We start from the raw sequence: 24,943 nt of genomic DNA, 5'->3' as shown, positions 1-24,943 counted from the left end.
CTACGCTGATACTGTATTATAAGACTATCCGACATGGAGGTTACAGCTTATGAACATATAAGCCAATAGAATGCTGAGGATAAACATACTATTGCAAACGCTTTAAACAAGGTTGTATTGGTCCTTTATTTAAAGCTAGAGATTGTCACCTTATACACCGGTGCATACTCTCTGCTGTGAGGGGTAAATGGTTCACAAGAATCAACAGGAATTGTAAAATAGTTTTAACATCTTTACTTTTTGCTTTGATTTAAAAGGACACCACACGCAGAAATGTATTTGATCAATCTAAAAGAGGCATTCAAAATGTATTAATATCAATCCGAAGTCCGGCGGAACTCTAAAATGCAACTCTTAAAAATGTTGAGGAACAGACAAATCCGATAAAAGCAACTGGCAGCCCTCAGCGACTGATGCATTTTGCCGTTAGCCGTATTTATAGACATTTGCCAAAGGCTATTACCACCGGTTATATACACATCACAATTAACTGTCACAATGCAATAGTACAACATCTTAAAGTAACAAAACACGTTTGTGAAGATAAAACAATCCTCTTCACGCTAATATTCTTTAATACTAATAGGTTCTATTGTCTTATTTTAAATTATCCTTCAATGAAATAGTATGTTTGTGAGGCAATTATCAGTATCAAATGGGAGCAATAATGTGATCATATGAAATGGAAAATACATATGAATTAAATTCTCTTCACACTACTATTCTTCAGTACTCATATGTTATATTATCTTATTTTAAATTATCCTTCATTGAAACAATATGACACCGAGAGGAGTTACATTTGATACAGAAGTAAACTAGACATATTGTTTTGTTGTAAGTTACAACCATTTAATTATGACCTCTGTGTGCCTTTAAAGGGAAACTAAACCCAATTTTTTTTCTTTCATGATTCAGATAGAGCAATTTAAAGCAAGTTTCTAATTTACTCCTCTTATCAATGTTTCTTCATTCTCTTGCTATCTTTAAAAAGCAGGAATGTAAAGCATAGGAGCCGGCCCATTTTTGGTTGAGAACCTGGGTTATGCTTTCTTATTGGTGGCTAAATGTATCCATTAATAAGCAAGTGCTATCCATGGTGCTGAACCTAAAATGGGCCGGCTACTAATCTTTAAATTACTGCTTTTAAAATAAAGATAGCAAGAGACTGAAGAAAAATTGATAATAGGAATAAATTAGAAAGTTGCTTAAAATTGCTGCTCTATCTGAATCGTGAAAGAAAAAAATTGGGTTTAGTGTCCCTTTAAGTGTGACTTTTGTATCAAACAAGCCAGCTGCGCTAATCTGTGTAATGTACAAAGCCAGCACACAGGACAGATCACTGTCAGTCGGAATATAGGGATATTCTTTAACCTTGTGTTGTCCATAGCTCACCATTTCCATCAGGATCGGCCTTCACTGCTGCGTACATCTCCCGAATACTCTCAGGAGTCATCCATCTCCCATTTCCTAGCCGAGAATGGGTTAAAACCTCCAATAAAAAAACAAAACCGCAAGTAAACCAATGTACCTTGTGATCCACATGTTTAAGGCAACAAATTAACTCCCCATGTAGCTAATTGAATATAAATGTGACACAGATAATGAGATAAGCTAATTTGTCAGACTACCGGTGATTAGTAATTAAAACTGTACGTGAAAATGCAGAATTTGTTGTGACATTGTAGGTGAGTTACACAGAATGTCCCATAACCCCTAAGCACATGACCTACCCATATAATCTTATTGTCCGTATGATGTAATCATCATCAGAAACCCTCTTGTCTCTGTCACCCAAGTGTGCAAACCCACAGCTCCTGACTATCCCTGTACCAGCGAGTCAATGCTTGTCATTTAAGGTTTCATTCTACTGCAACAATATAGTCGTTCTACCTTTGTTATTGCGCTGAAGCTTATGTTAGTGTTTTATAAAATAATATAGTATTAATAAAACAAGATATAAGTAAAGTAGTAAAGATAACGTGTGCCACACATTAGCTGCATATTTACATACTCAATATAACTATATAGATGAGGTGAGCACAACCTGACGTCTACAATAACTAACTTTTCTTATGTATGTGCTGTGACAAAACTTTCATTTTTACTGATAAGGTTAATGACTTTGACAACTCAGACTTTTACTTAAAGGGGTAATTAAACAGTTAATAAAGGCTAGACATAATGATGTATTCAGGGCAAAGATTAGCCAGAGAATAATATGTAGATCTATTTTACAATGACATTCTCCGTATGAATACTAAAGATATAAGTGTAAAGGTTTAGGTTAAATGTAGCCACCAATCAGCAAGCACTACGCAGGGTGCTGAGCCAAACATGGGCTGGCTCCTAAGCTTACATTCCTGCTTTTCAAAAAAAGATAGCAAGACAACAAAGAAAAATTTATAATAGGAGTAAATTAGAAAGCTGCTTAAAATTGCTGCGCTATCTGAATCACGAAAGAAAAAATTGGGGTTAATTTCCTTTTAAATAACTAAATCACTATGGGCTAGATTACAAGTGGAGTGCTAATTTATCGCAAACCCACAAAGGGGCAAATTTGCTGTTTGTGGCAAATTTGCTGTTTGTGGCAAATTTGCTGTTTGTGGCAAATTTGCTGTTTGTGGCAAATTTGCTGTTTGTCGCAAATTTGCTGTTTGTGGGCACAAGATAAATAACCAGGCATTACAAGTGATTAGATTTCTTTTTAATTTTCTAAAAGTGCACCGAATGCCCTCAAAATAGAGGGCATTATAGATTTTTTTATAAAAAAAAAAAATAGAGTTTTTTTTTTTTTTTAAATAAAAAAACAACTGCCCTAGGCAGTTTTGGGGCTTTAAAGTTGGCGGGTGTGGAGTGTTAGAAAAAAAACAACACTGAAAAGTGCCTTTACATTGTGGTTTATGCAAACTATGTGTTCCCTCTAAATATATATATGTTGTATCTGCTTATATAAATATATATTTATGTGTTAATATGTGTATATACACATACACATAAATATATATGTATATCAGAGCTTTCCAAACTTTTCATGTCGGTGACACACTTTTTAGACCTACATCATTTTGCGACACAGTAATTCAGTTGTACTAGCAAACAGGAGGTTAAACGAATTTGTTTTAAAAGATATGGACACATACATAAATTATATAATAACAAAATGCATTTACAAGTAACAGTATGTATGTGCAAGAATTAAAAAAGTTTAACACCAATAGATACTTACTATTTTAATGGGATGTATGAGGTTGATGGAATGAACACAGTTTCGGAATATTTGGTGTAATATTAGATAAAGACACTCGCATTTCATCATCAAGCATTTTTAAGCTTCCACTTCCTATCCATATATCAAGGGCAGGAGCAGCAATGCACTACTGGGAGCTAGTTGCAAAGAAATCCCACTGACTTCAGCTCAGCGTTTAAGCTGCCACCCTTAGAGCTCTGTGAGTCCGACTGACTACTGCCCGCGCTGCAAACACAATGCTGTCCCACTCACTGGCTACACTTGCAGTCAGGAGCCAATGTGCCGCCAAATTAGCCAATGGTAATAGTTTCAGTTCCCACTGAGTTGTGCCAATTGTTTAAGATGATCTGTGACCCACTAGGTATCAATCAAGTGTCAACCATGTGATATGCGTAGCAGGCAGGCGGAAAGTCAGAAACCAAAAAACAATTTAAAAAAAATAATTTAAATTTAAAAAAATTTGTGCTGAAGCAGGGACGCACCTACACACTGCTGCCGACACACTAGTGTGTCCCGACACACAGTTTGGAAAGCACTGATGTATATAATCATATAATTATATATATTTTAAAATACTGCAATTGCTGCGCGATTTACCATCTTTACTGAGCTTAGGTTCTGTGCCGTTTCTTACGGCATCAGAACGAGGATCCCATTGGAGCCTACTGAAAAGCGCTCTTGTGAGCGGAATGCTTCCCAGCTCGCCTTAACATTCCTGTCAACTTGTAATACCAGCGCACATTAGCATGTGCTGGTATTACTCAGTGGAGCTGTAATCTGGCCCTATATATATTACAGCTGTACGGTAATGCAGCTATAGTTTGATTTGGAACAGCCTCTCATTGTAAACACCAGAGCGCTAGCGTTTATAAATTACATAGAATCTGGCAGTTTTTTTTAAGGTTAGAAGTTACTATAAGTTTGGGAAGTTAAAATTAAATAGTGGGATTGGTGTATTTTGACACCAATAGAAAGTAACTTTTTATGTGTCATGTGCCCCAAGGCAGAACATGCTGTGATCGGAGATCGCAGAAAAAGCAGCAAGTCTGCAGAAAGAACAGGGCACATGCAGGAATGGTTAGCTCTTTTTCTTTGCAGTGCTGCTCCACATCAGGCTGTTCTCTTCAAACAGCGCAGTGCTCTGGCTCCATTAAGATTTCCATAAAGAGACAGTCTACTCCAGAATTTTTATTGTTTAAAAAGATAGATAATCCCTTATTTATCCATTCTGCAGTTTTGCATAACACGATTATACAGTATTAATATACTTTTTTCCTCTGTATCTAAGCCTCTGCAGACTGCGCCCTTAGCTCAGTTCTTTTGACAGACTTGCAAGTTAGCCAATCAGTGCTGACTCATAAGTAACTTCATGGGGGTGAGCACAATGTTATCTATATGACTCCCATGAACTAGCACTGTCAAGCTGTGAAAAACTGTTAAAATGCACTGAGATAAGAGGCGGCCTTTAAGGACTTAGAGCTTAGCATAAGAGCCTACCTAGGTTTAGCTTTCAACAAACAATACCAAGATAACCATGCACATTTGATGATAAAAGTAAATTGGAAAGTTGCATGCCCTATCTGAATCATGAAAGTTTAATTTTGACTATACTGTCCCTTTAATACAGTGCAACCAGAGCGAAGTGAAATTTGAAGAGAACAGTTAAATACAGAGCAGTGCTGCTTTAATTGACAACTGGCTCTCAGGGATTTTTTAACCTGCCCCCTAGACTTTCCCGGTCTGCAAAGCTGTGACTCCTGAATATAAGATGCAATGCACCTTTTTAACTTATAATAATGTGATGTAAGACCAAGGGCAAAATAAATAAATTTATTCAAGCGAAATTTGAAAAAATTAACTAATTTCTTTTTTTCTCTGCAGTTAATTTGCAATGCTATTTTCAACTGCTGAATTACATTATACAACTATAAAAAATGCTTTATGACCCAGATAATCAACACATGGAAATTGAGTTTGTGCTTTAGTGAAACTGAATAATTTAAAATTTCATTTCAAAGCGACCTGCACTAAAAAAATATCTCATTACAGAAAGTGAAACAAGTTCCGCCTCTGGGGTCATGTGACTCTGTAGCTAGATTTACTATGCTAATAACTGAACAGTTCTGCTCAAAATTTGTTGCGGAACTAGATCTTACTGTTATCTGGGGGAAGCAGAGGTTACGCTTTATATCTAAAGAGGGAAACAGCAATCACTTTAACCTCAGTTGATGAAAACCTAACATCTCACGCAGTTACCATAAGTGCGACAAATACACAACAGGCTTATAAGTATTGTTTTACACATTCATGCTAGAGACTGTAATGGTTCATTTTATAATTATATAAACACATAACGGAGTGAAGTGCTTATATTGCAAGACTGGCGCATATGACTCACTACAGGGCACATCACAATAATATTACCCAGAGTCAGTGACAGCAGCTGCAGTGGTCTAGTGCTCATAGAGCTGCTGTTCTGTATAGGGCAGGACCTCAGTGTACTGTGTTGTGTTAGAGCAGGTGGCAAGCCATACATGGTCAGCAGAGAAAGGATGGATGTTATACACAAGTCCTCTGGAATGTACCCACATAAACACAGTATAAGTAATGATGTTTCTCTATATAAAAGGAAAAGGGGAATAACATTCCCAGAATCCCCTGGGCCTGTCAGTCTATCTCATCCTTTGTTCATAAATCGTTTCCTAGCATCAGAGGACGAGACATACTCTCTTTTTGCAAAATATACTCACAATAAGAGACACATGTACACACACTCATAAAAACACTAATACTGTCACACACTCACAGACACACTAGTGCTGTCACACACTCACAGACACACTAGTACTGTCACACACTCAGACACATTAGTACTGTCACACACTCACAGACACACTAGTACTGATAAACACTCACAGACATACTAGTGCTGTCACACACTCACAGACACACTAGTACTGCCACACACTCACAGATACACTAGTGCTGTCACACACTCACAGACACACTAGTGCTGCCACACACTCACAGACACACTAGTACTGTCACACACTCACAGACACACTAGTACAGTCACACACTCACAGACACACTAGTACTGTGACACACTCACAGACACACTAGTACTTTCACACACTCACAGACACACTAGTACTGTCATACTCACAGACACACTAGTACTGTCACACACTCACACAGACACAATAGTACAGTCACACACTCACAGACACACTAGTACAGTCACACACTCACACAGACACACTAGTACTGTCACACACTCACAGACACACTAGTACAGTCACACACTCACAGACACACTAGTACTGTCACACACTCACAGACACACTAGTACTGTGACACACTCACAGACACACTAGTACTGTGACACACTCACAGACACAATAGTACTGTGACACACTCACAGACACACTAGTACAGTCACACACTCACAGACACACTAGTACTGTGACACACTCACAGACACACTAGTACTGTGACACACTCACAGACACACTAGTACTGTGACACACATTTACAGACACACTAGTACTGTCTCACAATCACAGACACACTAGTACTGTCACACACTCACAGACACACTAGTACTGTCACACACTCACAGACACACTAGTACTGTGACACACTCACAGACACACTAGTACTGTGACACACTCACAGACACAATAGTACTGTGACACACTCACAGACACACTAGTACAGTCACACACTCACAGACACACTAGTACTGTGACACACTCACAGACACACTAGTACTGTGACACACTCACAGACACACTAGTACTGTGACACACATTTACAGACACACTAGTACTGTCTCACAATCACAGACACACTAGTACTGTCACACACTCACAGACACACTAGTACTTTCAAACACTCACAGACACACTAGTACTGTCACACTCACAGACACACTAGTACTGTCACACACTCACAGACACACGAGTACTGTCACACACTCACAGACACACTAATACTGTCTCACACATTTACAGACACACTAGTAAAGTCACACACTCACAGACACACTAATACTGTCTCACACATTTACAGACACACTAGTAAAGTCACACACTCACAGACACACTAGTACAGTCACACACTCACAGACACACTAGTACTGTGACACACTCACAGACACACTAGTACTGTGACAAACTCACAGACACACTAGTACTGTGACACACTCACAGACACACTAGTACTGTGACACACTCACAGACACACTAGTACTGTCACACACTCACAGACACACTAGTACTGTCACACACTCATGCACACTAGTAGTCACACACTCACAGACACACTAGTACAGTCACACACTCACAGACACACTAGTACTGTCACACACTCACAGACACACTAATACTGTCACACACTCACAGACACACTAGTACTTTCACACACTCACAGACACACTAGTACAGTCACACACTCACAGACACACTAGTACTGTGACACACTCACAGACACACTAGTACAGTCACACACTCACAGACACACTAGTACTGTGACACACTCACAGACACACTAGTACTGTCACACACTCACACAGACACACTAGTACTGTCACACACTCACAGACACACTAGTACTGTCACACACTCACAGACACAGTAGTACTGTCACACACTCACAGACACACTAGTAGTCACACACTCACAGACACACTAGTACTGTCACACACTCACAGACACAGTAGTACTGTCACACACTCACAGACACAATAGTAGTCACACACTCACAGACACACTAGTACAGTCACACAATCACAGACACACTAGTACTGTCACACACTCACAGACACACTAGTACTGTGACACACATTTACAGACACACTAGTACTGTCACACACTCACAGACACACTAGTACTGTCGCACACAGACACACTAGTACTGTCAAACACTCACAGACACACTAGTACTGTCACACACTCACAGACACACAAGTACTGTCACACACTCACAGACACACTAGTACTGTCACACTCACAGACACACTAGTACTGTCACACACTCAGACACACGAGTACTGTCACACACTCACAGACACACTAATACTGTCTCACACATTTACAGACACACTAGTAAAGTCACACACTCACAGACACTTTACTAGTGTGTCTGTAAATGTGTGAGACAGTATTAGTGTGTCTGTGAGTGTGTGACTTTACTAGTGTGTCTGTAAATGTGTGAGACAGTATTAGTGTGTCTGTGAGTGTGTGACAGTACTTGTGTGTCTGTGAGTGTGTGACAGTACTAGTGTGTCTGTGAGTGTGACAGTACTAGTGTGTCTGTGAGTGTGTGAAAGTACTAGTGTGTCTGTGAGTGTGTGACACTACTAGTGTGTCTGTGTGCGACAGAACTAGTGTGTCTGTGAGTGTGTGACAGTACTAGTGTGTCTGTAAATGTGTGTCACAGTACTAGTGTGTCTGTGAGTGTGTGACAGTACTAGTGTGTCTGTGAGTGTGTGACTGTACTAGTGTGTCTGTGAGTGTGTGACAGTACTAGTGTGTCTAGTACTAGTACTGTCACACACTCACAGACACACTAGTACTGTCACACACTCACAGACACACTAGTACTTTCAAACACTCACAGACACACTAGTACTGTCACAGACACACTAGTACTGTCACACACTCACAGACACACGAGTACTGTCACACACTCACAGACACACTAATACTGTCTCACACATTTACAGACACACTAGTAAAGTCACACACTCACAGACACACTAATACTGTCTCACACATTTACAGACACACTAGTAAAGTCACACACTCACAGACACACTAGTACAGTCACACACTCACAGACACACTAGTACTGTGACACACTCACAGACACACTAGTACTGTGACAAACTCACAGACACACTAGTACTGTGACACACTCACAGACACACTAGTACTGTGACACACTCACAGACACACTAGTACTGTCACACACTCACAGACACACTAGTACTGTCACACACTCACAGACACGCTAGTACTGTCACACACTCATGCACACTAGTAGTCACACACTCACAGACACACTAGTACAGTCACACACTCACAGACACACTACAGTCACACACTCACAGACACACTAGTACTGTCACACACTCACAGACACACTAATACTGTCACACACTCACAGACACACTAGTACTTTCACACACTCACAGACACACTAGTACAGTCACACACTCACAGACACACTAGTACTGTGACACACTCACAGACACAATAGTACAGTCACGCACTCACAGACACACTAGTACTGTGACACACTCACAGACACACTAGTACTGTCACACACTCACACAGACACACTAGTACTGTCACACACTCACAGACACACTAGTACTGTCACACACTCACAGACACAGTAGTACTGTCACACACTCACAGACACACTAGTAGTCACACACTCACAGACACACTAGTACTGTCACACACTCATAGACACAGTAGTACTGTCACACACTCACATACACAATAGTAGTTACACACTCACAGACACACTAGTACAGTCACACACTCACAGACACACTAGTACTGTCACACACTCACAGACACACTAGTACTGTGACACACATTTACAGACACACTAGTACTGTCACACACTCACAGACACACTAGTACTGTCGCACACAGACACACTAGTACTGTCAAACACTCACAGACACACTAGTACTGTCACACACTCACAGACACACTAGTACTTTCACACACTCACAGACACACTAGTACTGTCACACTCACAGACACACTAGTACTGTCACACACTCAGACACACGAGTACTGTCACACACTCACAGACACACTAATACTGTCTCACACATTTACAGACACACTAGTAAAGTCACACACTCACAGACACTTTACTAGTGTGTCTGTAAATGTGTGAGACAGTATTAGTGTGTCTGTGAGTGTGTGACTTTACTAGTGTGTCTGTAAATGTGTGAGACAGTATTAGTGTGTCTGTGAGTGTGTGACAGTACTTGTGTGTCTGTGAGTGTGTGACAGTACTAGTGCGTCTGTGAGTGTGACAGTACTAGTGTGTCTGTGAGTGTGACAGTACTAGTGTGTCTGTGAGTGTGTGAAAGTACTAGTGTGTCTGTGAGTGTGTGACAGTACTAGTGTGTCTGTGAGTGTTTGACAGTACTAGTGTGTCTGTGTGCGACAGAACTAGTGTGTCTGTGAGTGTGTGACAGTACTAGTGTGTCTGTAAATGTGTGTCACAGTACTAGTGTGTCTGTGAGTGTGTGACAGTACTAGTGTGTCTGTGAGTGTGTGACTGTACTAGTGTGTCTGTGAGTGTGTGACTACTATTGTGTCTGTGAGTGTGTGACAGTACTAGTGTGTCTGTGAGTGTGTGACAATACTACTGTGTCTGTGAGTGTGTGACAGTACTAGTGTGTCTGTGAGTGTGTGACAGTACTAGTGTGTCTGTGTGAGTGTGTGACAGTACTAGTGTGTATGTGAGTGTGTGACTTTACTAGTGTGTCTGTAAATGTGTGAGACAGTATTAGTGTCACACACTCACAGACACACTAGTACAGTCACACACTCACAGACACACTAGTACTGTGACACACTCACAGACACACTAGTACTGTGACACACTCACAGACACACTAGTACTGTGACACACTCACAGACACACTAGTACTGTGACACACTCACAGACACACTAGTACTGTCACACACTCACAGACACACTAGTACTGTCACACACTCAGACACACTAGTACAGTCACACACTCACAGACACACTAGTACTGTCACACACTCACAGACACACTAGTACTGTCACACACTCACAGACTCACTAGTACTGTCACAAACTCACAGACACACTAGTACTGTCACACACTCACAGACTCACTAGTACAGTCACACACTCACAGACTCACTAGTACAGTCACACACTCACAGAAACACTAGTACAGTCACACTAGTACAGTCACACACTCACAGACACACTAGTACTGTCACACACAGACACACTAGTACTGTCCCACACTCACAGACACACTAGTACTGTCACACACTCACAGACTCACTAGTACAGTCACACACTCACATACTCACTAGTACAATCACACACTCACAGAAACACTAGTACAGACACACTAGTACTGTCACACACTCACAGACACACTAGTACTGTCACACACTCACAGACACACTAGTACTTTCACACACTCACAGACACACGAGTACTGTCACACACTCACAGACACACTAATACTGTCTCACACATTTACAGACACACTAGTACTGTGACACACTCACAGACACACTAGTACTGTGACACACTCACAGACACACTAGTACTGTCACACACTCACATACTCACTAGTACAATCACACACTCACAGAAACACTAGTACAGACACACTAGTACTGTCACACACTCACAGACACACTAGTACTGTCACACACTCACAGACACACTAGTACTTTCACACACTCACAGACACACGAGTACTGTCACACACTCACAGACACACTAATACTGTCTCACACATTTACAGACACACTAGTACTGTGACACACTCACAGACACACTAGTACTGTGACACACTCACAGACACACTAGTACTGTCACACACTCACAGACACACGTACTGTCACACACTCAGACACACTAGTACAGTCACACACTCACAGACACACTAGTACAGTCACACACTCACAGACACACTAGTACAGTCACACACTCACAGACACACTAGTACTGTCACACACTCACAGACACACTAGTACTTTCACACACTCACAGACACACTAGTACTGTCACACACTCACAGACTCACTAGTGCTGTCACACACTCACAGACACACTAGTGCTGTCACACACTCACAGACACACTAGTGCTGTCACACACTCACAGACACACTAGTGCTGTCACACACTCACAGACACACTAGTACTGTCACACACTTAAAGAGACACTAGTACTGTCACACACTTACAGAGACACTAGTACTGCCACACACTCACAGACACACTAGTGCTGTCACACACTCACAGACACACTAGTGCTGCCACACACTCACAGACACACTAGTACAGTCACACACTCACAGACACACTAGTACTGTGACACACTCACAGACACACTAGTACAGTCACACACTCACAGACACACTAGTACTGTGACACACTCACAGACACACTAGTACTGTCACACACTCACACAGACACACTAGTACTGTCACACACTCACAGACACACTAGTACAGTCACACACTCACAGACACAATAGTACTGTCACACACTCACAGACACACTAGTACTGTCACACACTCACAGACACACTAATACTGTGACACACTGACAGACACACTAGTAGTCACACACTCACAGACACACTAGTACAGTCACACACTCACAGACACACTAGTACTGTGACACACTCACAGACACACTAGTACTGTGACACACATTTACAGACACACTAGTACTGTCACACAAAGACACACTAGTACTGTCACACACTCACAGACACACTAGTACTGTCACACACTCACAGACACACTAGTACTTTCACACTCACAGACATACTAGTACTGTCACACTCACAGACACACTAGCACTGTCACACACTCACAGACACACGAGTACTGTCACACACTCACAGACACACTAATACTGTCTCACACATTTAGAGACACACTAGTAAAGTCACACACTCACAGACACTCTAGTACAGTCACACACTCATAGACACACTAGTACAGTCACACACTCATAGACACACTAGTACTGTGACACACTCACAGACACACTAGTACTGTGACACACTCACAGACACACTAGTACTGTGACACACTCACAGACACACTAGTACTGTGACACACTCACAGACACACTAGTACTGTGACACACTCACAGACACACTAGTACTGTCACACACTCACAGACACACTAGTACAGTCACACACTCAGACACACTAGTACAGTCACACACTCACAGACACACTAGTACAGTCACACACTCACAGACACACTAGTACAGTCACACACTCAGACACACTAGTACAGTCACACACTCACAGACATACTACAGTCACACACTCACAGACACACTAGTACAGTCACACACTCACAGACACACTAGTACTGTCACACACTCACAGACACACTAGTACTGTCACACACTCACAGACACACTAGTACTTTCACACACTCACAGACACACTAGTACTGTCACACACTCACAGACTCACTAGTACTGTCACAAACTCACAGACACACTAGTACTGTCACACACTCACAGACTCACTAGTACAGTCACACACTCACAGAAACACTAGTACAGTCACACACTCACAGACACACTAGTACTGTCACACACTCACAGACTCACTAGTACTGCCACACACTCACAGACACACTAGTATTGTAATACACACACTCACAGACACACTAGTACTATCACACACTCACAGGCACACTATTACTGTCATACACTCACAGACACACTAGTATTGTAATGCACACACTCACAGACACACTAGTACTTCCAGACACTCACATACTCACAAATACTAGCACTGTTAAGCACTCACATTTACATGCAAACTAGGACTCAGAAGCACATTCACAATCACTAGCACTGTCAAACACACACTCATAGATGCACTAGTACTGTCAGAAACACACTCACCGGCACACTAGTACTGTCAGACACACACTCATAGATGCACTATTACTGTCACAGACGCGTTAGTAATGTCAGACACACACTCACATATGCCATTGCACTGACACATACTTACAAATACTAAATAATTGCATCAGCCAATAGGATTTTTTCTACCTTAATTCCGATTGGCTGATAGAATTCTATCAGCCAATCGGAATTGAAGGGACGCCATCTTGGATGACGTCATTTAAAGGAACCTTCATTCAGTGTTAGCCGTCGGATGAAGAGGATGCTCCGTGTCGGATGTCTTGAAGATGGACCCGCTCCGTGCCGGATGGATGAAGATAGAAGATGCCATCTGGATGAAGACTTCTGCCCGTCTGAAGGACCACTTCGCCCGGCTTGGATGAAGACTTCTCCCGGCTTTGTTGAGGACTTTGGCCCGGTTGGATGAAGACTTCTCCCGGTAAGGTGATCTTCAAGGGGTTAGTGTTAGGTTTTTTTAAGGGGGTATTGGGTGGGTTTTAGAGTAGGGTTGGTTGTGTGGGTGGTGGGTTTTAATGTTGGGGGCGATTTGTAATTTTTTTACAGGTAAAAGAGCTGATTACTTTGGGGCAATGCCCTGCAAAAGGCCCTTTTAAGGGCTATTTGTAATTTAGTGTAGGGTAGGGCTTTTTTTATTTTGGGGGAGCTTTTTTATTTTGTTAGTGGGATTAGATTAGGTGTTATTAGTATTTATTTTAGCTAGGTAGTTATTAAATAGTTAATAACTATTTAATAACTATTCTACCTAGTTAAAATAAATACAAACTTGTCTGTAAAAAATAAATAAACCCTAAGATAGATACAATGTAACTATTAGTTATATTGTAGCTAGCTTAGGGTTTACTTTATAGGTAAGTATTTAGTTTTACATTTAGATAATGATAGTAATTTTTATTTAGATTTCTTTTAATTATCTTTAAGTTAGGGGGTTAGGGTTAGACTTAGATTTAGGGGTTAATAACTTTAGTATAGTGGCGGCGACGTTGGGTGCGGCAGATTACGGGTTAATAAATGTAGGTAGGTGTCTGCGATGTTAGGGATGGCAGATTAGGGGTTAATAATATTTAACTAATGTTTGCGAGGTGGGAATGCGGTGGTTTAGGGGTTAATATATTTATTATAGTGGCGGCAATGCCCGGTTCGGCAGATTAGGGGTTAAATTTATTTTTAGTGTTTGCGATGCGGGAGGGCCTTGGTTTAGGGGTTAATAGGTAGTTTATGGGTGTTAGTGTACTTTTTAGCACTTTAGTTAAGAGTTTTATGCTACGGCGTTGTAGTGTAAAACTCTTAACTACTGACTTTAGAATGCGTTACCAGTCTTGACAGGAGAGGGCCTATCGCTCACTTTTTGGCAGACTCGTAATACCGGCGCTATGCAAGTCCCATTGAAAAAAGAGGATACGCAATTTACGTAAGTGGATTTGCGGTATTTCCAAGTCTGGACAAAAAAGTGAGCGGTAAGCCTGTACCTTCAAGACTCGTAATACCAGCGGGTGTTAAAAAGCAGCTTTAGGACCGGCCAACTCTGCTTTTTAAGCCTAACGTAAAACTCGTAATCTAGCCGAGTGTTAGTGCCTTGTTGTCTGTGCACCTGTGTTAGTGCCTTGTTGTCTGTGCACCCGACAGTGTTAGTGCCTTGTTGTCTGTGTACCTGACAGTGTTAGTGCCTTGTTGTCTCTACACCTGACAATGTTAGTGCCTTGTTGCCTGTGCACCTGACAGTGTTAGTGCCTTGTTGTCTGTGCACCTGACAGTGTTAGTGCCTTGTTGTCTACACACCTGACAGTGTTAGTGCCTTGTTGTCTGTGCACCTGACAGTGTTAATGCCTTGTTGCCTGTGCACCTGACAGTGTTAGTGCCTTGTTGTCTGTGCACCTGACAATGTTAGTGCCTTGCTGTCTGTACACATGACAGTATTAGCGCCTTGTTGTTTATTCACCTGACAGTGTTAGTGCCTTGTTGTCTGTACACCTGACAGTGTTAGTGCCTTGTTGTCTATTCACCTGACAGTATTAGTGCCGTGCTGTCTGTACACATGGCAGTGTTAGTGCCTTGCTGTCTGTACACATGACAGTATTAGTGCCTTGCTGTCTGTACACAATAGTGTTAGTGCCTTGCTGTCTGTACACATGACAGTGTTAGTGCCTTGCTGTCTGTACACATGACCGTATTAGTGCCTTGCTGTCTGTACACATGACAGTGTTAGTGCCATGTTGTCTGTACACATGACAGTGTTAGTGCCTTGCTGTCTGTACACATGACAGTGTTAGTGCCTTGTTGTCTGTGCACCTGTGTTAGTGCCTTGTTGTCTGTGCACCTGACAGTGTTAGTGCCTTGTTGTCTCTACACCTGACAGTGTTAGTGCCTTGTTGTCTGTGTACCTGACTATGTTAGTGCCTTGTTATCTGTGCACCTGACAGTGTTAGTGCCTTGTTCTCTATATACCTGACAGTTAGTGCCTTGTTGTCTACACACCTGACAGTCTTAGTGCCTTGTTGTCTGTACACCTGACAGTCTTAGTGCCTTGTTGTCTGTACACCTGACAGTGTTAATGCCTTGTTGCCTGTGCACCTGACAGTGTTAGAGCCTTGCAGAAAAATTGGGATGTAATCCCTGGAAAGAAATGCTATGTAGCACTCTCTGCCCAGACTGGGGTAGAGCCACTAATACCTTTAAAATTTAACCTTTATTTTTCACTTTTAAAAGAATGGGTGGACATGAACAAATTGAAATTTCTCTATCTCTAATGGCTGGTGGTAATTGTTTCAGGTTATTATCAAACTATTCAAGTGACCGGTTGATTATCTAATACTTTTATATGTAATTTTGTTAGATCAATCGGTACTCCATTGTATTTGTCAAATAAGGTTGATAAGAGCCTTGTAATGGGTGTTTATGATATTTTGATGTCTCATATATTTTTTGAGGCTTGTATTGGTGTAGAATTGGTTGAAATCAAGCCTGAGTGACAGCAGGGATTATCAAGTTTTATTCACGTTTGTACATAGATCTTGGTTGTGGTTTAGTATTTTGAAATTCACTTTACTTTATTGTGTTGGTGTACAGATGCCCTGGTTTGGGTATCACTTATATTCAGAGTTTATTTGTATATTCCACTTATATTCTATAATAGATTCAGTGACCATACATTTGAGATCTTTTATTTTTCTCACTCCTTGGAAATAAAGTGATCCTGTATTTATATTGCATGTATTTATTTATACACTCTTGGATAGTTAATTAAATAATAACACCAGTGTGCATGAATTTCTTGATACTGATAGTTTTCTTTCTAAGCCCCACTGTTCACAATATTTCTTTTATGGTTACCCTTATTTTTGTGGGTGGCTGGGCTACTATATGTATATCTGTCTCATTCCTTCCTAGGTACTCAGAGACTGTTTTTAATTATAATTGCAGCATCCACCTTGGGATTCAATTCCATTCAATAGTGATTTGGCTTTTTGTGTTGGCTGTATTACTAAGGTGGCTGCATAAATTCAGTGATCACATAATTGAGATTTGTTATATCTCTTACTACTTGATAATACAGTAATCGTGTATATGTGTTACATATGCTTATTCAAACACTCTTAGGTAATTTATTAAGTAATGCTGCCTGTGTGCGTATATTTCTTTACTTGATGATGTACTATATAAGCCTCCCTGTTAACAATATTTTCTTTGAGGTTACCCTTGTTTGTGGGGTGGCTAGGCTGCTATATTTTTTGTTATTACTTTTGCACCACACGTATTATGTAATTGTAAAGTGTTATTATCAGTACACAATGTTGCAACACTCTAACTCTGGTTCCTTGCTGGGGACTCAGACATTGGTTGTAATTGCAATTACAGCTTCCACCTTTGAGTTCAATTTCACTCGATACTATTTTAACTGTAACTATTGACTATGCTACTAAGGTGAATCTTCCGGATTGCCAAACAACCCGGTACTGTGCCCTTATGAATTACTATAGTAATATTTACGATAATTCCCTAACTGCCGCTCTGCGCTGTTTTCACTACAGCTGGGTTTGGCAATCTTGTCACTAATACAGGGTCTTGTTCGGTTGTAAATCTGTTGGCAACCGATGCTTCTGTTTAGCCAAGTCCCTTTTTGACACTAGTGAGAGTGCACTTGGGTTATTTGTTTAAATAAAGTTACCCATTAATTCTATTCAGGTTCTTATCACAGTTAAACGATTTAACGCCAACATGCACTCACACACTGTCTAATATAATCCCCATTACTTATTCAAATTTCAGCTATTTGAGATAGATTAAATTAAAACACACATATAACACTTTAGTGGGACCCCATCGTCCCACGCAACCCCCCCGACAGTGTTAGTGCCTTGTTGTCTGTGCACCTGACAGTGTTAGTGCCTTGTTGTCTCTACACCTGACAGTGTTAGTGCCTTGTTGTCTCTACACCTGACAGTGTTAGTGCCTTGTTGTCTGTGCACCTGACAGTGTTAGTGCCTTGTTCTCTATATACCTGACAGTTAGTGCCTTGTTGTCTACACACCTGACAGTCTTAGTGCCTTGTTGTCTGTACACCTGACAGTCTTAGTGCCTTGTTGTCTGTACACCTGACAGTGTTAATGCCTTGTTGCCTGTGCACCTGACAGTGTTAGAGCCTTGTTGTCTGTGCACCTGACAATGTTAGTGCCTTGCTGTCTGTACACTTGACAGTATTAGCGCCTTGTTGTCTATTCACCTGACAGTGTTAGTGCCTTGCTGTCTGTACACCTGACAGTGTTAGTGCCTTGTTGTCTATTCACCTGACAGTATTAGTGCTGTGCTGTCTGTACACATGGCAGTGTTAGTGCCTTGCTGTCTGTACACATGGCAGTGTTAGTGCCTTGCTGTCTGTACACATGACAGTGTTAGTGCCTTGCTGTCTGTACACAACAGTGTTAGTGCCTTGCTGTCTGTACACATGACAGTGTTAGTGCCTTGCTGTCTGTACACCTGACAGTGTTAGTGCCTTGTTGTCTATTCACCTGACAGTATTAGTGCTGTGCTGTCTGTACACATGGCAGTGTTAGTGCCTTGCTGTCTGTACAGATGACAGTGTTAGTGCCTTGCTGTCTGTACACATGACAGTGTTAGTGCCTTGCTGTCTGTACACATGACAGTGTTAGTGCCTTGCTGTCTGTACACATGACAGTGTTAGTGCCTTGCTGTCTGTCTGGAAAAACTGATGTATTCCCGTGAAGCAGCTGGTTTAGCTCTACCTAACATTAAGTTTTATAACATTGCTGCCCTAGGGAAAATTGCAGTAGACTGGCTGGCAGAAACAAATTGGTTCTCATCTAAAGAAATTGAAAGCTTTATGATATATCCATTTTCTCTTAAAGCCTTATTACATATATCCATAAAAGAATTACCTAATAATATTAAGAGTTTAATCTCAATTAAAAATATAATTGCTGCTTGGCAAATTCTGTGTTCAGTAATCGATATAAAGCATTCGTTTTCTGAATATTTACCGAAATTGGGCAATCCTGAATTTTTAATCAAAAAATATTTAGAAGTTGGTCCAATAAGGGGCTTAAAGCAGTCCACCAACTTTTTACAGCTGATGGACAAATAGAAGAGTTTGATCATTTGAGAGGCCAATTTAATCTACCAAGTAATAATTTTTATTCCTATTTTCAAATCCTTCATTTTATAAAATCTAAGAAATGGAACGGTATTGAGGCAGTTGCATGGTCTGAGTTAAGAGCTAGTATTACTATTTCTAGAATTAAACCCCCTTCCATTTCACTACTATACAGTATTATGTTGTCTAAACAAAGCGACTCCTGGTTGGAAAACCTTAGCTCAAAATGGAGTGTAGCAACTCCGGGAATTGACCGAGATAAAATAAAAGCCAGTTTTAATTTAATCAATAAACTTCATATACCAATAAGCTGGAAAGAAAGTCATATGAAGATAATCCATAATTCTTATTACACACCTCAGAGATTGGCCAAAATATACCTTAAGCAAAGCTTCCCCTGTCCACGATGTTGCCACATAAATGCTGACAGTTTACATATGTTTGTAAATTGTCCTAGAGTGTATCAGTTCTGGAAAAAGGTAGCGTTTTGGTTAAATACTTTGTATGGAACTAATATTTGTTTTGATCCTGACACTATTTTATTTTTTGATCAGTCTACCTGGGGGTCTTCGCCATATAGTAAAAGTGTAAATGCAATCATTCTCCTTGTCAGATATCTTATATTAAAGAACTGGAAAGCTAAAAAGATGCCGGGCTTCTCGGTATTCGTGAAAGGAATTCAAATGCATATAATTTTTTAATCTTTCCACCTGAGAGAAGCTAGGGAAAGAGAAGTTAGGAAGTTTTTAGTAAGATGGCTACCGATTATTAAGTCATAGCCAGAAGGAGCTCAAAAAGGGATCTTATATCCATTTTTTAGTTCAGATAGCTTTTTTGATCTGGTTCTTCTGGGTGATTTCCCGGCGGAATGGATTAGGGGTTATAGAGACTCATAACACTATAGCCCGGAATTGATTCAACTAGGATACTGAGGAGAGAGGTGGGGGAGTATGTGTTTATTTTTTGTTTGTTTATTTTTTCTCTTCTTCTTTTTTCGTTTTGTTTGTCCTTACTCTTTATGTTAAGGAAAAAATATGCCAGAAGTGTAAAAAGCAGATTCCGCAATGTTTATGTTTGATGTATTAAATCTAAAGAAAGTGAAAAAGAGTTACCTGTTTGGTAGATGATTTTGTGTTTTCTAATGGTATCTACTGAAAAGGTGGCCCTGTGAGGCCTGTATTTTTTGTTTTTCTTTTTTCTGCAATATATATATTTGTTACACTGATGGCATGTATAAATAAATATTTAAAAAAAAGACAGTGTTAGTGCCTTGTTGTCTGTACACGACAGTATTAGTGCCTTGTTGTCTGTACACATGACAGTGTTAGTGCCTTGTTGTCTGTACACATGACAGTGTTAGTGCCTTGTTGTCTGTACACATGACAGTATTAGTGCCTTGTTGTCTGTACACATGACAGTATTAGTGCCTTGTTGTCTGTACACATGACAGTATTAGTGCCTTGTTGTCTGTACACATGACAGTATTAGTGCCTTGTTGTCTGTACACATGACAGTATTAGTGCCTTGTTGTCTGTACACATGACAGTATTAGTGCCTTGTTGTCTGTACACATGACAGTATTAGTGCCTTGTTGTCTGTACACATGACAGTATTAGTGCCTTGTTGTCTGTACACATGACAGTATTAGTGCCTTGCTGTCTGTACACGTGACAGTATTAGTGCCTTGTTGTCTGTACACATGACAGTATTAGTGCCTTGTTGTCTGTACAAATGACAGTATTAGTGCCTTGTTGTCTGTACACATGACAGTATTAGTGCCTTGTTGTCTGTACACATGACAGTGTTAGTGCCTTGCTGTCTGTACACATGACAGTATTAGTGCCTTGTTCTCTATATACCTGACAGTGTTAGTGCCTTGCTGTCTGTACACATGACAGTGTTAGTGCTGTGCTGTCTGTACACATGACAGTGTTAGTGCCTTGCTGTCTGTACACATGACAGTGTTAGTGCCTTGTTGTCTGTACACATGACAGTGTTAGTGCCTTGTTGTCTGTACACATGACAGTGTTAGTGCCTTGTTGTCTGTACACATGACAATGTTAGTGCCTTGCTGTCTGTACACATGACAGTATTAGTGCCTTGTTCTCTATATACCTGACAGTGTTAGTGCCTTGTTCTCTGTACACATGACAGTATTAGTGCCTTGATCTCTATATACCTGACAGTATTAGTGCCTTGCTGTCTGTACACATGACAGTGTTAGTGCCTTGTTGTCTGTACACCTGACAGCATTAGTGCCTTGTTCTCTATATACCTGCCTCTATATACCTGACACTGTTAGTGTCTTGCTGTCTGTACACCTGACAGTATTAGTGCCTTGTTCTCTGTACACATGACAGTATTAGTGCCTTGTTCTCTATATACCTGACAGTATTAGTGCCTTGTTCTCTGTACACATGACAGTATTAGTGCCTTGTTCTCTATATACCTGACAGTATTAGTGCCTTGTTTTCTGTACACATGACAGTGTTAGTGCCTTGTTGTCTGTACACCTGACAGTGTTAGTGCCTTGTTCTCTGTACACATGACAGTGTTAGTGCCTTGTTGTCTGTACACATGACAGTGTTAGTGCCTTGTTGTCTGTACACCTGACAGTATTAGTGCCTTGTTGTCTGTACACCTGACAGTGTTAGTGCCTTGTTGTCTGTACACCAGACAGTATTAGTGCCTTGTTGTCTGTACACCTGACAGTGTTAGTGCCCTGTTGTCTGTACACCTGACAGTATTAGTGCCTTGTTGTCTGTACACGTGACAGTGTTAGTGCCTTGTTGTCTGTAAACCTGACAGTATTAGTGCCTTGTTGTCTGTACATCTGACAGTGTTAGTGCCTTGTTGTCTGTACACCTGACAGTATTAGTGCCTTATTGTCTGTACACCTGACAGTGTTAGTGCCTTGTTGTCTGTACACATGACAGTGTTAGTGCCTTGCTGTCTGTACACCTGGCAGTGTTAGTGCATTGTTGTCTATTTACCTGACAGTGTTAGTGCCTTGCTGTCTGTACACATGGCAGTGTTAGTGCCTTGCTGTCTGTACACATGACAGTATTAGTGCCTTGTTCTCTATATACCTGACAGTATTAGTGCCTTGCTGTCTGTACACATGACAGTGTTAGTGCCTTGTTGTCTGTACACCTGACAGTGTTAGTGCCTTGTTCTCTATATACCTGACACTGTTAGTGTCTTGCTGTCTGTACACCTGACAGTATTAGTGCCTTGTTCTCTGTACACATGACAGTATTAGTGCCTTGTTCTCTATATACCTGACAGTATTAGTGCCTTGTTCTCTGTACACATGACAGTATTAGTGCCTTGTTCTCTATATACCTGACAGTATTAGTGCCTTGTTTTCTGTACACATGACAGTGTTAGTGCCTTCTTGTCTGTACACCTGAAAGTGTTAGTGCCTTGTTCTCTGTACACATGACAGTGTTAGTGCCTTGTTGTCTGTACACATGACAGTGTTAGTGCCTTGTTGTCTGTACACCTGACAGTATTAGTGCCTTGTTGTCTGTACACCTGACAGTGTTAGTGCCTTGTTGTCTGTACACCAGACAGTATTAGTGCCTTGTTGTCTGTACACCTGACAGTGTTAGTGCCCTGTTGTCTGTACACCTGACAGTATTAGTGCCTTGTTGTCTGTACACCTGACAGTGTTAGTGCCTTGTTGTCTGTAAACCTGACAGTATTAGTGCCTTGTTGTCTGTACATCTGACAGTGTTAGTGCCTTGTTGTCTGTACACCTGACAGTATTAGTGTCTTATTGTCTGTACACCTGACAGTGTTAGTGCCTTGTCGTCTGTACACATGACAGTGTTAGTGCCTTGCTGTCTGTACACCTGGCAGTGTTAGTGCATTGTTGTCTATTTACCTGACAGTGTTAGTGCCTTGCTGTCTGTACACATGGCAGTGTTAGTGCCTTGCTGTCTGTACACCTGACAGTGTTAGTGCCTTGTTGTCTGTACACATGACAGTGTTAGTGCCTTGCTGTCTGTACACATGACAGTGTTAGTGCCTTGTTGTCTATTCACCTGACAGTGTTAGTGCCTTGTTGTCTGTACACATGACAGTGTTAGTGCCTTGTTGTCTGTACACATGACAGTGTTAGTGCCTTGCTGTCTGTACACATGGCAGTGTTAGTGCCTTGCTGTCTGTACACATGACAGTATTAGTGCCTTGCTGTCTGTACACATGACAGTGTTAGTGCCTTGCTGTCTGTACACATGACAGTGTTAGTGCCTTGCTGTCTGTACACATGGCAGTGTTAGTGCCTTGCTGTCTGTACACATGACAGTATTAGTGCCTTGCTGTCTGTATACATGACAGTGTTAGTGACTTGCTGTCTGTACACATGACAATATTAGTGCCTTGCTGTCTGTACACATGACAGTGTTAGTGCCTTGTTGTCTATTCATCTGACAGTGTTAGTGCCTTGCTGTCTGTACACATGACAGTGTTAGTGCCTTGCTGTCTGTACACATGACAGTGTTAGTGCCTTGCTGTCTGTACACATGACAGTGTTAGTGCCTTGCTGTTTGTACACATGACAGTGTTAGTGCCTTGCTGTCTGTACACATGACAGTGTTAGTGCCTTGTTGTCTGTACACCTGACAGTATTAGTGCCTTGTTGTCTGTACACCTGACAGTGTTAGTGCCTTGTTGTCTGTACACCAGACAGTATTAGTGCCTTGTTGTCTGTACACCTGACAGTGTTAGTGCCCTGTTGTCTGTACACCTGACAGTATTAGTGCCTTGTTGTCTGTACACCTGACAGTGTTAGTGCCTTGTTGTCTGTAAACCTGACAGTATTCGTGCCTTGTTGTCTGTACATCTGACAGTGTTAGTGCCTTGTTGTCTGTACACCTGACAGTATTAGTGCCTTATTGTCTGTACACCTGACAGTGTTAGTGCCTTGTCGTCTGTACACATGACAGTGTTAGTGCCTTGCTGTCTGTACACCTGGCAGTGTTAGTGCATTGTTGTCTATTTACCTGACAGTGTTAGTGCCTTGCTGTCTGTACACATGGCAGTGTTAGTGCCTTGCTGTCTGTACACCTGACAGTGTTAGTGCCTTGTTGTCTGTACACATGACAGTGTTAGTGCCTTGCTGTCTGTACACATGACAGTGTTAGTGCCTTGTTGTCTATTCACCTGACAGTGTTAGTGCCTTGTTGTCTGTACACATGACAGTGTTAGTGCCTTGTTGTCTGTACACATGACAGTGTTAGTGCCTTGCTGTCTGTACACATGACAGTGTTAGTGCCTTGCTGTCTGTACACATGGCAGTGTTAGTGCCTTGCTGTCTGTACACATGACAGTATTAGTGCCTTGCTGTCTGTACACATGA

At 41.2% G+C, this 24,943-nt stretch overlaps 1 protein-coding gene across 1 annotated transcript in view; it reads right to left on the bottom strand.

Moving 5' to 3' along the window:
* Nucleotides 1-24,943, bottom strand: part of P4HTM (prolyl 4-hydroxylase, transmembrane) — an 84,967-nt gene that overhangs the window by 35,586 nt on the left and 24,438 nt on the right. Inside the window, exon 4 of the mRNA XM_053689366.1 lies at nucleotides 1,396-1,492. Coding sequence (XP_053545341.1) covers nucleotides 1,396-1,492 — 97 coding nt within the window. The remainder of the gene's footprint in view (nucleotides 1-1,395; nucleotides 1,493-24,943) is intronic.

This window comes from Bombina bombina, chromosome 7 (genome assembly GCF_027579735.1).
Source record: "Bombina bombina isolate aBomBom1 chromosome 7, aBomBom1.pri, whole genome shotgun sequence".
Classification (NCBI taxonomy): Eukaryota; Metazoa; Chordata; class Amphibia; order Anura; family Bombinatoridae; genus Bombina; species Bombina bombina.
The sequence above is the reverse complement of the archived record's forward strand: the minus strand, read 5'-3'. Positions and strand labels throughout refer to the sequence as shown.